Consider the following 16121-nt stretch of genomic DNA (forward strand, 5'->3'; position numbering starts at 1 on the left):
TATATATATATATATATCTCTCTCTCTCTCTCTCTCTCTCTCTCTCTCTCTCTCTCTCTCTCTCTCTCTCTCTCTCTCTCTCTCTCTCTCTCTCTCTCTCTCTCTCTCTCTCTCTCTCTCTCTCTCTCTCTCTCTCTCTCTCTCTCTCTCTCTCTCTCTCTCTCTCTCTCTCTCTCTCTCTCTCTCTCTCTCTCTCTCTCTCTCTCTCTCTCTCTCTCTCTCTCTCTCTCTCTCTCTCTCTCTCTCTCTCTCTCTCTCTCTCTCTCTCTCTCTCTCTCTCTCTCTCTCTCTCTCTCTCTCTCTCTCTCTCTCTCTCTCTCTCTCTCTCTCTCTCTCTCTCTCTCTCTCTCTCTCTCTCTCTCTCTCTCTCTCTCTCTCTCTCTCTCTCTCTCTCTCTCTCTCTCTCTCTCTCTCTCTCTCTCTCTCTCTCTCTCTCTCTCTCTCTCTCTCTCTCTCTCTCTCTCTCTCTCTCTCTCTCTCTCTCTCTCTCTCTCTCTCTCTCTCTCTCTCTCTCTCTCTCTCTCTCTCTCTCTCTCTCTCTCTCTCTCTCTCTCTCTCTCTCTCTCTCTCTCTCTCTCTCTCTCTCTCTCTCTCTCTCTCTCTCTCTCTCTCTCTCTCTCTCTCTCTCTCTCTCTCTCTCTCTCTCTCTCTCTCTCTCTCTCTCTCTCTCTCTCTCTCTCTCTCTCTCTCTCTCTCTCTCTCTCTCTCTCTCTCTCTCTCTCTCTCTCTCTCTCTCTCTCTCTCTCTCTCTCTCTCTCTCTCTCTCTCTCTCTCTCTCTCTCTCTCTCTCTCTCTCTCTCTCTCTCTCTCTCTCTCTCTCTCTCTCTCTCTCTCTCTCTCTCTCTCTCTCTCTCTCTCTCTCTCTCTCTCTCTCTCTCTCTCTCTCTCTCTCTCTCTCTCTCTCTCTCTCTCTCTCTCTCTCTCTCTCTCTCTCTCTCTCTCTCTCTCTCTCTCTCTCTCTCTCTCTCTCTCTCTCTCTCTCTCTCTCTCTCTCTCTCTCTCTCTCTCTCTCTCTCTCTCTCTCTCTCTCTCTCTCTCTCTCTCTCTCTCTCTCTCTCTCTCTCTCTCTCTCTCTCTCTCTCTCTCTCTCTCTCTCTCTCTCTCTCTCTCTCTCTCTCTCTCTCTCTCTCTCTCTCTCTCTCTCTCTCTCTCTCTCTCTCTCTCTCTCTCTCTCTCTCTCTCTCTCTCTCTCTCTCTCTCTCTCTCTCTCTCTCTCTCTCTCTCTCTCTCTCTCTCTCTCTCTCTCTCTCTCTCTCTCTCTCTCTCTCTCTCTCTCTCTCTCTCTCTCTCTCTCTCTCTCTCTCTCTCTCTCTCTCTCTCTCTCTCTCTCTCTCTCTCTCTCTCTCTCTCTCTCTCTCTCTCTCTCTCTCTCTCTCTCTCTCTCTCTCTCTCTCTCTCTCTCTCTCTCTCTCTCTCTCTCTCTCTCTCTCTCTCTCTCTCTCTCTCTCTCTCTCTCTCTCTCTCTCTCTCTCTCTCTCTCTCTCTCTCTCTCTCTCTCTCTCTCTCTCTCTCTCTCTCTCTCTCTCTCTCTCTCTCTCTCTCTCTCTCTCTCTCTCTCTCTCTCTCTCTCTCTCTCTCTCTCTCTCTCTCTCTCTCTCTCTCTCTCTCTCTCTCTCTCTCTCTCTCTCTCTCTCTCTCTCTCTCTCTCTCTCTCTCTCTCTCTCTCTCTCTCTCTCTCTCTCTCTCTCTCTCTCTCTCTCTCTCTCTCTCTCTCTCTCTCTCTCTCTCTCTCTCTCTCTCTCTCTCTCTCTCTCTCTCTCTCTCTCTCTCTCTCTCTCTCTCTCTCTCTCTCTCTCTCTCTCTCTCTCTCTCTCTCTCTCTCTCTCTCTCTCTCTCTCTCTCTCTCTCTCTCTCTCTCTCTCTCTCTCTCTCTCTCTCTCTCTCTCTCTCTCTCTCTCTCTCTCTCTCTCTCTCTCTCTCTCTCTCTCTCTCTCTCTCTCTCTCTCTCTCTCTCTCTCTCTCTCTCTCTCTCTCTCTCTCTCTCTCTCTCTCTCTCTCTCTCTCTCTCTCTCTCTCTCTCTCTCTCTCTCTCTCTCTCTCTCTCTCTCTCTCTCTCTCTCTCTCTCTCTCTCTCTCTCTCTCTCTCTCTCTCTCTCTCTCTCTCTCTCTCTCTCTCTCTCTCTCTCTCTCTCTCTCTCTCTCTCTCTCTCTCTCTCTCTCTCTCTCTCTCTCTCTCTCTCTCTCTCTCTCTCTCTCTCTCTCTCTCTCTCTCTCTCTCTCTCTCTCTCTCTCTCTCTCTCTCTCTCTCTCTCTCTCTCTCTCTCTCTCTCTCTCTCTCTCTCTCTCTCTCTCTCTCTCTCTCTCTCTCTCTCTCTCTCTCTCTCTCTCTCTCTCTCTCTCTCTCTCTCTCTCTCTCTCTCTCTCTCTCTCTCTCTCTCTCTCTCTCTCTCTCTCTCTCTCTCTCTCTCTCTCTCTCTCTCTCTCTCTCTCTCTCTCTCTCTCTCTCTCTCTCTCTCTCTCTCTCTCTCTCTCTCTCTCTCTCTCTCTCTCTCTCTCTCTCTCTCTCTCTCTCTCTCTCTCTCTCTCTCTCTCTCTCTCTCTCTCTCTCTCTCTCTCTCTCTCTCTCTCTCTCTCTCTCTCTCTCTCTCTCTCTCTCTCTCTCTCTCTCTCTCTCTCTCTCTCTCTCTCTCTCTCTCTCTCTCTCTCTCTCTCTCTCTCTCTCTCTCTCTCTCTCTCTCTCTCTCTCTCTCTCTCTCTCTCTCTCTCTCTCTCTCTCTCTCTCTCTCTCTCTCTCTCTCTCTCTCTCTCTCTCTCTCTCTCTCTCTCTCTCTCTCTCTCTCTCTCTCTCTCTCTCTCTCTCTCTCTCTCTCTCTCTCTCTCTCTCTCTCTCTCTCTCTCTCTCTCTCTCTCTCTCTCTCTCTCTCTCTCTCTCTCTCTCTCTCTCTCTCTCTCCTCTCTCTCTCTCTCTCTCTCAGGCCGATGATACGATAATTATCGTGCTTCGTGAAACCACGATGGTTCAAAAAGGCAGCAATCTAGATGGGAAAACTAGTGAAAGTGGGCAATCTAGTATGATAAGTTGGTTGGTGGGTGAGTTGGGATCCCCCGGGTGTAGTAGGATTGGCGTGTAGAGAATTAGGTTACCTGTTTTTGAACCATCGTGGTTATTGAACCACGATAATTATCGTATCATCGGATCAAGATATGTGTGTGTGTGTGTGTGTGTGTGTGTGTATACTCAGTTTACTTGATGCATGTCTTTTCTACCGTTTTTACTTTTTCGTTCTGATTGATGTCTCCCCGCCCTATTTAGTAATCTTAGAGCTAGCCTCAAAAGGGGACTAAGAAGAACACGTTCCCCTAGCTCACTCTATAGGAACAAGCTTTTTCCCTGACGATGTTTATTTATTTTACTCGCCTGCTTCTTTTAATTTGTACCTTTATCGAGTTAATCATTCGTCGTATGGCAGTCCTAATTCTTGGAATACTTCGCGCACACTACGATAGATTTGTTTCTAAACGAGTGTTTTCCGTAGGGTTCTGCGGCATTTTACTTTTGGGTAATGGGGGCACACTAAACCGGATTTCGAATGATTAAACTTCTTCGCAGCTTCTGTTAAGGGGTAACAGCTTTCGGCTAGTTGAAGCCGACACGAGAATCACGCTCCTGCCAATTGCTGTCATAACCGGTATTTTTAAACCGGCCACGGCTCTAACGAACCTGTTTAGGTTTGACTGCGCGTTGTATGACTCCTCTTATTTGAAGTCATGACCCATAGTTAAATCTTGCGCAAAAGTCGGGTTGCACGTCTAGAGCGCGTCGATCATTTCTTTTGGTTTGTAGTCTTATAAATGACCGGGCTCTTCTCCGGTCAAGTGGACAGTGCGGGGCCCTGGCTACGGTTAAACCGGGCTGGGCTCGTGCAGTTTGTCTGCGGCTTGCCTGTCTCAAAGGGGATAGGCGGGTTCCGAGTATGCAACAAAAGTAAGATTAACAATTACTAGGTTGTTTGTTTTATTTGCTTACATTTAAATTTTATAGATAGTTGGTTTTGTAGGGTTAATTTGATTGGGTTCTTAATTTAAATTGACTAACCCAACATTTTGTTTTTTTATTACTAAGAACAAGTGAGGGAAGAAATCACGTGTGGGACTATCGTTGTTGAAGTCGTCTACTTCTTTTGTTTGAAGATTAGGTAAAATACTTTATCCCTTTCTAATAATTTTTTTTATTCTATATTTTGTTAAGATTTTAGTTTTATTATCACTAAGTTAATCTTTAGCTACATAACTATGCATTGATATTGAACCAAATTATTTGTTGTTATTTCAGTTGTCTAGCTATAATGGATAGGAGTTGGATGACCAAACCTAGACATAGTGATGAATACAAAAGTTGAGTCTCACAATTTCTTGAATTTGCATTTCATAATGCATCCTGTAGTGGAAAAATAATATGCCCTTGCATACGTTGTGTTAATTGTTCACCACAAACATATGATGATGCGAAAATATACTTGATATGTGACAGCTTTCTAAGAGGATATACTAGATGGGTTTGCCACAGAGTGGAACCTTTATCTTTAACTTTCTCAATTAACACCGTCGATAGTTCTTCAATTTCTCAGCCTCTGCATAAGCAAGAAGTTTCGCATGTGCAAAAGTGGTCCCCTATAACCCAAAATTTTGGAATGTCGGATGATATATATATGGACTTTTACATGATGCCATTGACCTTATCGGTGCAACAACCAATGAATTAGAAAATGCCGATGAATGAATTTGACGGAATGGTAGACCCACAAATCCTTTGCCATCTGCATTAGGGACGGTCGGTTGCCATGTTGTGACTTGATTCTTATGTCTTATTTAAATAGGATTGCAGTTATGATGTGTGAGAAAGTGCCAAAAAAAGTTATTTTTCTAGAAAATACGACAATAAGCATAACACAATAATTCAGTTACGTTGTAATTTTTATGGTCCCATTGAAAAGTAGAGAAGTGTATAATTTTTTTTATTTGCCATCTGCTTCTTCACGATCAATCAGAAGGCTGCAACCCTCCGCCGCCTCCGCCGCTCCCTACCTAGGGTTACGGTTAGGGTTAGAGTTTCTCTCTGTCATACTTGTGTAGTGCTCATTCCAACACATCCCTTTTTAGGGTTCCATTCCACTCTTCATTGAAGTTTCGGTTAGAGATTTCATTAATTATTTAAGGTATATTTTACCATTAATCAACTTTGTGCAAAAAGTTCAATTTTTTTATTTTTTATGTTTAGGATTAATGTTCTTCGATGGCCAATAGCAAATTTGAGTATGTGAAGGAGTTCGAGACTGATGATAGGTTGCCACCCAGCAATTGGATTGTGGTGAGAATTGATGGATGCCATTTTCACCAGTAAGCGCTCACTTTTCCCCAATTCGCACAATTTTTTAGAGAATTGATGTTGAAAATATTGGAACTATTCATATGATTAAACATGGAATTTTAGCATCCCTGCTGTATTATTGTAAGAAATGTTTTTACATGTGAAGCAACAGCGATAAAGTGGGAGCCAATACTAATCCTATATTTGACATTTTTTTTATGCATTTCGTACATTCGTACAGCTCTATCATCTTTATCTACAAAGTTATGTGCTTTTGCCAATTTTCGCAAATTTGTATTGATTTTGTCATGTATACTCGTAATTTCAATCTTACACGGACCGAGCTCCTCTTTTATTGTTTGGATTTTTGTTCCATGCCAATTCGACTTGGTCACTTAAATCTCTAATATTGTAGTTTTAAAGAGAGCTTGCAGAATAGGACTGTATTATGAAGACTTTTAATTGGTTAGATTTGTCTTACTCTCATTGAAAAAGTATTCTATGCAGGCTAGAAAACTCCCTGGAAATTGCCACTTTTGAATTATATTGAATACTATTTGCGTTCTCTGTTCTTATGGTTCTGTTCTTTCCCTCTTTTTTTTCTTTCTTTTTCTCGTTAATTGATACATTCCCAGCTGTAAACCATTCATCGAATATGTCTATCCCTGCAGTAGATCAGGAATATCACGTTAGATTGATTTTATATTAATGCAATTCTTATATTTCTTTTGTAGATTTTCTGTAGATCACGCATTTGAGAAACCCAATGATGAGAATGCCTTGAACCTGATGAATGCGTGTGCAGTCTCGATGCTTGAGCAGTTCCCAGATATTGTATTTGCTTATGGTGTGAGCGATGAATATAGGTATTATTTTTAGGTTTATTTGCATACACGTCCCTCCAAACATAGTAAATTGCGGATATATTCCTGCAAATTGAAAACTCCATAAGTTATCCCTGCAAAAGTCCTAAGTTATGCAGATATGTCCCTACCGTCCAGATCTGTTAGAAAATTTTCGTTAACCACGGTTAAAATACTTAACCATGGTTAATTATAGTGTGAATTGACGTATTTACCCTTCTTCCTCTTCCTCCTCTTCCTCTTCCTTCTACTTCGTCGCCGGCGAGGAGAGATGGCGGCGACGGCGACTGTGGCGAACTCTCTTCCGTTTCCTCTTCCCTCTTCCTCTTCTCCCTTTTTCTCCCTTCTTTCTTCTTCCTTCTTCCTTCTTCCTCTTCCCTCTTCTTCGTCACAGGCGAGGGAGAAGAATCTCGTCGGGGTCGGTCTCGGAGGAAAGGCGGGCGAGTTTCTGGACGAGAAGCTCGAGGGCGTTGTTGTCGACGAGGGCGGCGATGAGGGCGTGTGCGGGGTCGTCGTGGTCACCGAGGACGTCGGCGTCGGTGAGGTCGGTGAGGAGGGAGACAACGTCGCCGGCGATGTCGGCGATGTTGTGGCCGAGGAGGCCGACGAGGGAGGGGACGGCGTTGAGGGCGACGAGCTCCGGTGCTCGGCGTTCTTCCCTCTTCTTCATCGCCGGCGAACCTGACCCCGCGTCGCCGCCGCCGTCGTCTGCTTCGACGGTCCGAAAAGGAAAAGAAAGAGAAGGGGAAGAGGAAAACTTTTGGAGGGATATATTTGTGAGGGTAAAATGGTCATTTCACGACTTCGCTGTTAAAAAACAAACAGCTCACTAACAGATGTTAACTGCAGGGACATATCTGCATAACTTGGTACTTTTGTAGGGACAACTTATGGAGTTTCGATTTTGCAGGGATATATCCACAATTCGCTATGTTTGCAGGGAGCTGTATGCATTTGACTTATTTTTATTACATTTCTGTTAACTTCTTTAGTCAGATGAAGAAGAACCAGCCTTTATCGTAGGAGACATTATATGCCACTGGAACAATGGCTATGTATATATCCACTGTTGGAGCTAAGATGAATTATAACAATGATTTAATTAATGTACAATTTCTGCTTTACTATAGGATGGTTATTAATTCTGTGGTTTCCCATTTTCGGCAGTTTTGTACTGAAGGAGACAAGTCAATTTTATCAGAGACGAGCAAGGTTATCTCGTAATGAATTTTATATATAAAAGTCATTATATATTTCGATTCCATGTGATGAATTCCTATAGGAAAGATAGAGTTGTGAAATTTCTATTTTGCGCAATAAATTAATAGTTAATTGCAATTGCTAAAGTCTGCATGTATTGAGTTGCGAGTTTTGAATTCCTAAAAACAATCAAATTGCAGCAAAATACTTTCACTCACTGTCTCCTACTTCACTGCTGTGTACGTGATGAAGTGGAAAGAGTTCTTTCCCCACAAAGATTTGAAGAGGCCGCCATTTTTTGATGGGCGAGTTGTATGCTATCCAAGAGCGAAGATCATTCGAGATTATCTTTCATGGAGGCAAGTAGACTGTAAGTGCAACTATAAGCTAAACATGTTCTAAAACAATAGAAGCCCTACTGAGAAATAACTTGGGTGTACTATGCCAACAAGGAATGAAAAGTTGATACTTTTTTAAAGCCTAAAAGGTTAGACCAAGATGATGCCTTATTCTCTCACTTTGCAGGTCATATTAACAATCAATACAATACTTGCTTCTGGATGCTAGTAAAGTCTGGGAAAACAGAAAGGGAAGCACAAGAAATGTTAAAGGTGTGTCAGAAATTTTCTTTACGAGGAACATTTGCCAGGTTGCCATTTGTGTATTAGATTTTATTAAGACCGGTTAGACTTGAAAGGAGTTTAGATACCTTAGATCCCTTGGAGATCGGTTAGACTTGAAAGGAGTTTAGATACCTAGAGAAGTTAACAAAGTTTCGTTGACTTTGGACTAATATCTTAAGTAGGTTGGGGTGAAAAGAATCCAATTTTTGTCTGAAATTAGTCGGTAATATTGTAATTCATGTTATTTTCATACCTTCTCATACATTAAAAAATATATGAAAATTGTGGTGGGACACTGAATTTTAGTGAAAAAATTGCTTATTTCTGTTAGCCTACTTGTACTGAATATATTTGTACCTATACGTCTTTATAATTATGTATTGATATGTTGTAAGGGACATTTACATGGTTTTTGATGTTTCTTCTTTTTTTCTCTTTTGATGCCTTCATTGAATTATAAGGGTGTCAATCATTTTCTTGTTTGTTGGATCTTCGTTTATACTCATTCTACAGGGTATGCTGTCAAAAGATAAGAATGAGCTTCTTTTTCAACAATTTGGTGCAAATTACGACAAACTACCAGCCATGTTTCGCAAAGGGTCTTGTGTTTACAGAGATAAGGTAAAACTGCTTGGCAAAACACTTTTGCATTAAATCAACTAAGGACTAATAAAGGTTTCTTTTGCGGAGAGGTATACATGTAAAAGTCCCCGTGTTTGATAGTTATAAATCTGTATACAGTAGGAGGCATGTTGGAATACTGTTTTGCTACATTTTCCCTTATGTTGGAAAATTTTCTGTGCACCCCCTTCAAAAGCACATATTTACATAGATGCCCCTATAAAAATTGAAATATCTATGCTTTGTGGAACAAAGTAACCTCATGCATCTTGAACTCTAGGTGGAAGAAACAGTGAAGTTTGACTTGACCGGCAATCCTGTCAAAAGAATTCGAAAGAAGGTTGTTCTCGGACACTTTGACATTGTCGGTCCCAATTTTTGGCGTGAACATCCGGAAATTCTTGAAGAAGATTAAGTAATCGAGCAACTTTAAAATGAAGGTCTTAATAGTAGACGCTTTGACATTTTCGTCTCTCAATTCAGAAATTCTTGAAGAAGATTTAAGTTATCTAGCTGGAAAAATGTCTTCTTTTTACTCAACTCCTTTTCAATTCTTCTGTACATTTGCTACATTAGCTACATTTACTACATCAACATCTTGTTTATTGTAATTTTGGCGTAAGCACACTTCTTAACAACCTGAATTTTTATTTTATTTTATTTTATTTTATTTTTTTTAATTTTTTTTTTTTTTTGTGAAGTTCTTGTTCTAACCTTTTCCTGCCAAAGTAGAATAAAAGATGTATTAATAATTTTTCTAGTTCTCTGTAGTTTCTCATTTAAATATGAAGGTTACTGTTGGTACTTCCTGCTTTTATTAGATTTGGGCTCTTCTCGGCCGGCTTGGAGTTTTTGCAGTGCTATTCAAAATTCAATTGTTTAAACACTAACCTTTTTCAGTAAAATTTTTTTCAACTGCATTTTGCTGCAGCAGGAACCTAATATGCAAACTAGAGCATGTACTTTTCCAAAGAATGGTTTCTTTCTATTTGGTTCTTAAATCGATGTTGGAGACCCTCCAACTTGAGAGGAAATCATGTTATATCCAATAAATAAAGCTCTAGTATTGCCCTTTTCCTAATTTCAAAAACAAAAATGAAAATTATGACTTACTCTGAACTCGAGTTTACGGTTCTCGCATACTGCGAAAGAAATATAAAAACGAAGTCCTGGGACATGATTAGCATGTATAGTCACAATGACAGGATATTCCTCTGCATGAATTCAGTTTACTAGTTTCCAGTTAGCAACAATAGATCAAAATGGTATATATATGGAAGAGTTGGAAGAAAAATTAGAAATTGTAGGGATAGCTCAGTTGGATCTTCAGACTGAAGATCTGAAGGTTGCTTGTCCGATCCGGTCCACGCTCACTGCTTAATTTTAAGTTTTTTTTTTTTCAATATCTATATATATATAGAGAGAGAGAAAAATTCAATTATTTAAATGCTTAAGATGTTGAAATTGTAGTAATTAGCGCAATTTGATGTTTCCATAAAGTTCGCTAGCTTCTTGGTTCATTCTTTACATATTTTGCTGCATTAGCTTGTGTTAATGGGTTTGAGGTTCTAGTGCCTGAACTTGCCTAATATTTATTCCTGATTTATTTAATATCTGAAGTATCTTTTTTATAATGATAAGGATTACACATATGTAGGAATTTAGATATGTTCAGGGACTAGCTTGGTACAGTGAAAGATCAGAAACTATGTTACATAAATTTAAAATCTAAAGTAAAAGCTGTAGAGCGTTTGCCTATGAGGCCAGTTTGGCCTAGATTCTCGAAGACTGATTTCTGCATAATTGCCTTTGATTTGGAGAATTGATTTCAGTTAAAAATTGTAGAGCATTGGCTGAGTTTTTAGCTAGAAAATGATTATTTTAGAATGATTTTGTAAAACTGTTTAGCAAAAAAAGTTTACTGAATTTTATTTTAAAATAATTTATAATTTGAATTTAAATTTCAATTTTAAATTCACACAAAATTCAAAATATAAAATTATAATTTAAAAATTAAAATTGAAATTTTAAATATAAATATAAATTTTTAATTAAAAATTTAGCATCTAAATTAAAATTTAAAAATTTGAAATTTAATATTTGAATATTTCAAATATAAAATTGAATATTTAAAATTTAAGACTTAAATTCAAAATTCGAAATTAAAATTTAATTTAAATTTTGAATTTTAAAATTTAAAATTTAAAATTTTTAAAAAATTAATTTATATTTTGAAAACAAGACCTTCAAACACTGTATCGAGCTAAAGATTACTTTTAAACTTAAAATTATTTTTCAAAAAAGCTAGATCAAACACTTATGTGCGCATTTTTTATTTTTTTAAAGATATATCATCATCATAGGAACACATGTTGGAGCGAAATTCTTGCGGATGACAAGTGGCAGCTTAGAATCTTTCCCCTCTTTCACATTTCTCTGATTGAATATTAATCTTAATCTGACCGAGTCTCACGTGCAGATTGGAGAGGAGATCAGGTTCTCCTAATCCGAGACAGCTAAGGATCGAGCTACATATTGAGGCCCATAAGCGGTCATACCTGACCCCCTCAGGTTTTTAAAACTTATTGGAAAAATCCCTAATAATTAGGCATAGCAAATATTAAAATATTATAAACTCTAGTCTTTAGAGGCCCAAAATGAAATGTTTTCTTGTAAAACGTGTGGGTCTTCTTAGGGATGGAAACGTAGGGCGGGCAAATGAGCGATCCGGCTCGTGTTTGACTCGTGTTTGGCTCGATATTCGGTTCGTTCGAGCTCGGCTTGAATTAATTTCAAGCATGCTAGAGTCTAAATTTAGGCTCGAAATTAATTTCAAGCCAAGCTTGAGTATTATTGGGCTCGCTCGAATTAGACTCGAAAAGCTCGAAATATATATATATATATATATATATATATATATATATATATAGGCGGTGGGATTTCGTGTGTTTTTTGGCGAAATCAATGGTAGAGTACGATTTCTCGTCACGATGAGCTTCCGACTATGTGGTCACCCCAAAAATCATCGCCTAGCTTTGTTGATTGGCCATTGGGGATGCCTTGTGTGTTTGGAGGTGACAGGTGAGGGACGGAGGCTTCTGGTGCCAAAGTGGTCACTTCCGAAAGCCCATAGCGAGACGGTCGACCAGTGATGACCGAGTTGACCTTGGCACTTGTGTTTGCTATCCGAACACCCATATAGGTGTGTTTCAGGACACTGGGTGACTCACGGCATGAGTCGGTGTGTTTCGGGACATTTCGTGGGTCCTGTAGGCATCCTGTGCATTGTTGGGATTCCTGGCGAGTTCGAGAATTGGTTTTGGGAAACCGATTCTGCGGGTGGTTTCGAGTTTGTAAGTGATGTCTTTTGAGTCAGTAGGTTTGGTTTCGGACTCGGTGGACCTATCATAGGTCCGGTCGACGGTCCTACACACTGCGGGAGCTAGGTGTAGTTGCAACACAGGTGAGTACTTCGATCCGAGGTCGGTTCAATAGTGTATTGTAGTACACTGAACTTTAGCAAATTGCGAAGTTCAAGTGTTAGAATAGTAATTGGAACTATTCTACATCTTTTGAGAGGTTGTCGAGAGGTTTTCGGCAAGTTACTTGAGTGATCAAATGGCCGGAAGAGCAAAAGTGCATTGAAGCGGCGAAATTCTGTATTTTGTACTGAGTACCGGTACCAACTTGCCCGAGTACCGGTACCCAGCACAGCAGCTGATTAGATTAAAGGGTTATTTGGTAATTTCACTCTAACCCTTATCCTTTAACCCTCCCAGCTCGACCCCCCAGCCTGTTCTTATTAGGATTGAGCTGAAGAACAGGGTAAGACTTACTCTTTTTCTCTTTCTAGGGTTTTGGGGTTTTCGTGAGTGGAATTGAGGATTTAAGCTCATTTTCTTTCCCTCTCTTGTTGCTAACTGATTTGGGAGGCTTTGGAGCTGTTGAAGGTTGTGAGAGAAAGGAGTTTGGATGTATTTCGCAGCCTCAACTCAGCAGATAGCTGAGTTACAACTTGGTAAGATGAATAATACAAATTTTCTCTCTAGTTTCATGTAGTAGTAGTTGTAGTAGTGAAGTTGAACTTGAGCTTTGCTTCTTTGCTGCTAGCTGAGTTGGGGAAACTTGTAGCAGCTATAGAAGATGTATTTTGCTATGGTTCTCCCACTCTAATCCAGGGAAAAGCTAAGTTGGAGCTGTTGGAAGGTATACCACTAATCTTTCACTAGTTAATATTTTAATAGCTGAATTAGTGATAGTAGTGGTGCTGTTTTGGTGTATGCTCACAGCAGGTTAACAATAGAGTATTAGAATATTTTTGGCTGAGATTTGAGGGCTTTCGAAGGTTGGTTTTAGTGTTCCAACCTGAACCGAAGGAAGGATTCAAGCCTTGACACTATACTAGGTATAATTCTACCTAAATGTGATGTTTATCCGCACTATGATGTGGAGATTTGTGTTAAGCTCTTAGCTGACTTTAGTATGCTTGTTAGGGTGTTTGGTGGCGAGCGAAGACCTTTGCTCGCAAGATCAACGGGAGTTATCGACTATTTGGTGGGTTTGACCTTACCGAAATCGGTGAATTCCCTCTATGTCTTCTTTGACATTATGAAATTGGAATTGTTGCATATGTATGTGAACATATGTATATTTGAATGGATTGGGGCATGCATCAACATGCATATTATATTGGATATGATGAAACCTCTATGTAGTAGAGGAAGGGTTATGAAATTGCTTAGTCTACAAAGATTGCTTGCTCGGTTAGCATGTATTCATGATATTAGTAAACTTGTGTAGACAAGTTGAGTATGACATCAGTCAATAGAGTTAGCTGTAAAGCTATGGATATGATATTTAGTTCAGTTGGACAACTAAGTGAATGATGTATTATGATACGGTATCGTGAGTTAAATCATGCAATTCCATGTGGTAGACATGATGACAGAACTTCTAGCATAATATATATAATGGAGTTACATGCATATACATGTATATTGTGGGATGAATTGTGTAGAAATCATGTATAGAGTACCTTATATGATGTTCGATTACTTGTGCTAACAAGTTGGGTATTGTTTTGCATGATAGAAATAACCTGGATTTTCTGTTTTTATATGTGATCTAGTTAAGTAACTAGCACTGGGCATTATGATATAACATGAACGTTATACTATTGAATATGATCTAGTTAAATAACTAGAATTGGACATGATGATATACTTGTATAGTCAAGTAGAGGTAATTACATAATGCTTGTTTACTCCAGGTAGTGGAGGTTTATGTAAAACTATAGAATTGGTGCCATGAGTCGCATGAACACTAGAATAAGTCATTGAATATGACATTAATAAATCACTTTCCTTATGTATAAGGAGTAGTGAGAGGACTAGATATGAGTATGCGGGTATAGCATGTTAGAATCAGCTATATGATTAAGTACATCCTATTTGTAGAAATATGTCACCAAGTAGTTGCTAGTAGAATTTGATTTATTGTCAATCGTCGACCTTGTGTCAAGAGGAAATTCTATGTTAGAGACATGATAAACTTGTGAATGCTATACTATGAGTTAAGCTTGCTTGCCAATGTGCTCATTCGCACATGCTTGTGAGGGTCGCTCTCCACAAGATGGCGCTCCGGAGTTGGCCTACGCGATAACTGATCGCTTATGTACGAGACTGAGCGCCGAAGTGAATTGCTGTGGGTAGTGTTGACTTCCACGAAGCCATTAGGCACGGCACTAGCCTGGACTTTACCATGAGTAAGTCTCCTGTTAATTGGGTTACTACAGTGAACTTAGACCTAGATGGACATTGTAGTAAAAGTACTTTATGTCAGTAGTTGAGATATACATAGTAATGAACATATTAGGAGGTTGACATCCCTGTTAGTCAGTAATGTAGTGACAGTATCTGTATGTTTACACTCTTGTTAGTATAGAAAGATAACTACATGATGACATTAGCTAGTTAAACTATAAAGATAGTATTCTGCATGAACCATGACATATAGATGATTAAACTGAGAATTAGCATGACTTATAGAACATGTATATGATGAACTAATACATAAGACATGTTAGAAAACATATTTTGTTGATGCATGTTTATACTTAACTTGCTTTATCTATTTGTTGTATTTACATTTCTTACTTATACTTGTTTATTCATGCCTCAGTTGACCTAGTGGTGTACTCCGCTACTTTCGGCGGCTAACCCATTGGAAACTATTGTTTAATAGTTCTCATGCCCTTTTGTTGGTTGTTTTTGTGCAGAGCCTTCCACAGCGGAAAAGGTTAGGGTTCCTGGCAAGGGGTCAGCGGCTAGTTAGAGCCTCATCAATGTTAAATAAATAGAACCATATCAGCTATTTTAGCTTAGCTCAGAGTTGTACATTGGAACTATGTAGAATGTATTTTGCACTTATACTTTTAAGCTGTAATTTGGGTTATGTCGGTATAATCTTAAGAACTTTTAAGTTTTGCTCTGATTACCTCATTGAGATATTATGCTTTTACTATATTGATTATAGACGCCTAGTGTACACTTGAGGTTGGGGTATACACGGCGGGTCTGTGCACGTGACTGGTGAGCTTCCGCTGAAGTCCAGGGCGTGACATGTATGCTCGGTAATGTTCCCTTCAGCGTTTCCTCTTACTTCCTGCATATATCACCACATGACTTCGACTCTAGCTCTACTTAGCATACTTCTCTCTAGTTGTCCATGACATAGAAGTAGAGCGGTAAAGCTTGCCTATACATAATCATATACATTCGTTATTGACCTGAGTGGTCGATTCTTGTGGATACATCCTAGATAACCAGAGTGGTCGGTTCCCTTATACTCTTATCATTGTTGACCTTGCACTTTCTGGTTGACCTGAGTGGTTTGTACTTGCATACTTATGAGGATGTTGACCTTATCCATTCCGGTTGACCTGGGTGGTCGGTGCTTGTATACCAGTGTTGTTCCGATGACCTACTAGTCGGTGTGCCATGAGGGGCGGTGATTATCAGCTATTCGCTGACGGTTGGCTATTGATCATATTCGCATCGATCGTTACAGCTCAACAGCATTTCACGAACACCAGCGGTCTGATCCCCTGCAGAAAGGTATTCTTTTTCGGAAAAGTGATTGGTTGCCAATCGGTGAGCCCAGCGGCCATTTGCTGGGGTTATATACCAGACAGAGCGGTTGTGGCTTGCATGAGGTCCTTAGATCGACATGGCGATACAGATTGGGTACATTTGGACTTTCCATCCGGTTGACGCATATAGCTATAGTAGTGGTTGTTGCATGCTTACTTACAGTTCATCTCTCTTCACAGTTATATTACTATTGTAGGCCTTTATTTACCTATACCTGGTTACCCATTGGGAGACCCTTTGTTGGTTTTTCAACCCCATTTTTTTTTCATAGGTGATGTGGGTGGGATTGGTCGGGACGTAGCGTGAGGCCATAGCTAGTGGGCGGGCATAGAGGTCTCGATCTACGGTATACGTT

General features: G+C 39.9%; 1 protein-coding gene and 1 long non-coding RNA gene across 7 annotated transcripts in view; both read left to right on the forward strand.

Moving 5' to 3' along the window:
• Positions 1–9278, forward strand: part of LOC109727349 (tRNA(His) guanylyltransferase 1-like) — a 22065-nt gene extending 12787 nt beyond the window's left edge. For 2 of the 6 annotated variants that reach the window (XM_020257438.1, XM_020257437.1), the window contains exons 3-10: positions 4064–4136; positions 5219–5337; positions 6043–6174; positions 7339–7383; positions 7572–7741; positions 7894–7982; positions 8508–8615; positions 8896–9278. In XM_020257438.1, the coding sequence (XP_020113027.1) occupies positions 5234–5337; positions 6043–6174; positions 7339–7383; positions 7572–7741; positions 7894–7982; positions 8508–8615; positions 8896–9030 (783 nt within the window). In that variant the 5' untranslated portion in view covers positions 4064–4136; positions 5219–5233 and the 3' untranslated portion in view covers positions 9031–9278. Of the gene's footprint in view, positions 1–4063; positions 4137–4273; positions 4336–5218; positions 5338–6042; positions 6175–7338; positions 7384–7571; positions 7742–7893; positions 7983–8507; positions 8616–8895 lie in introns of all 6 variants that reach the window. The other 4 variants (XM_020257439.1, XM_020257441.1, XM_020257442.1 and 1 more) reach the window with 4 other exon arrangements.
• On the forward strand, positions 12494–15200 carry LOC109727675. Its single transcript, XR_002220811.1, has 5 exons — positions 12494–12633; positions 12726–12821; positions 12908–13020; positions 13109–13169; positions 14893–15200. It is a non-coding gene; the product is annotated as an uncharacterized LOC109727675 (long non-coding RNA).

This window comes from Ananas comosus, linkage group 22 (genome assembly GCF_001540865.1).
Source record: "Ananas comosus cultivar F153 linkage group 22, ASM154086v1, whole genome shotgun sequence".
In the NCBI taxonomy this organism is placed as follows: Eukaryota; Viridiplantae; Streptophyta; class Magnoliopsida; order Poales; family Bromeliaceae; genus Ananas; species Ananas comosus.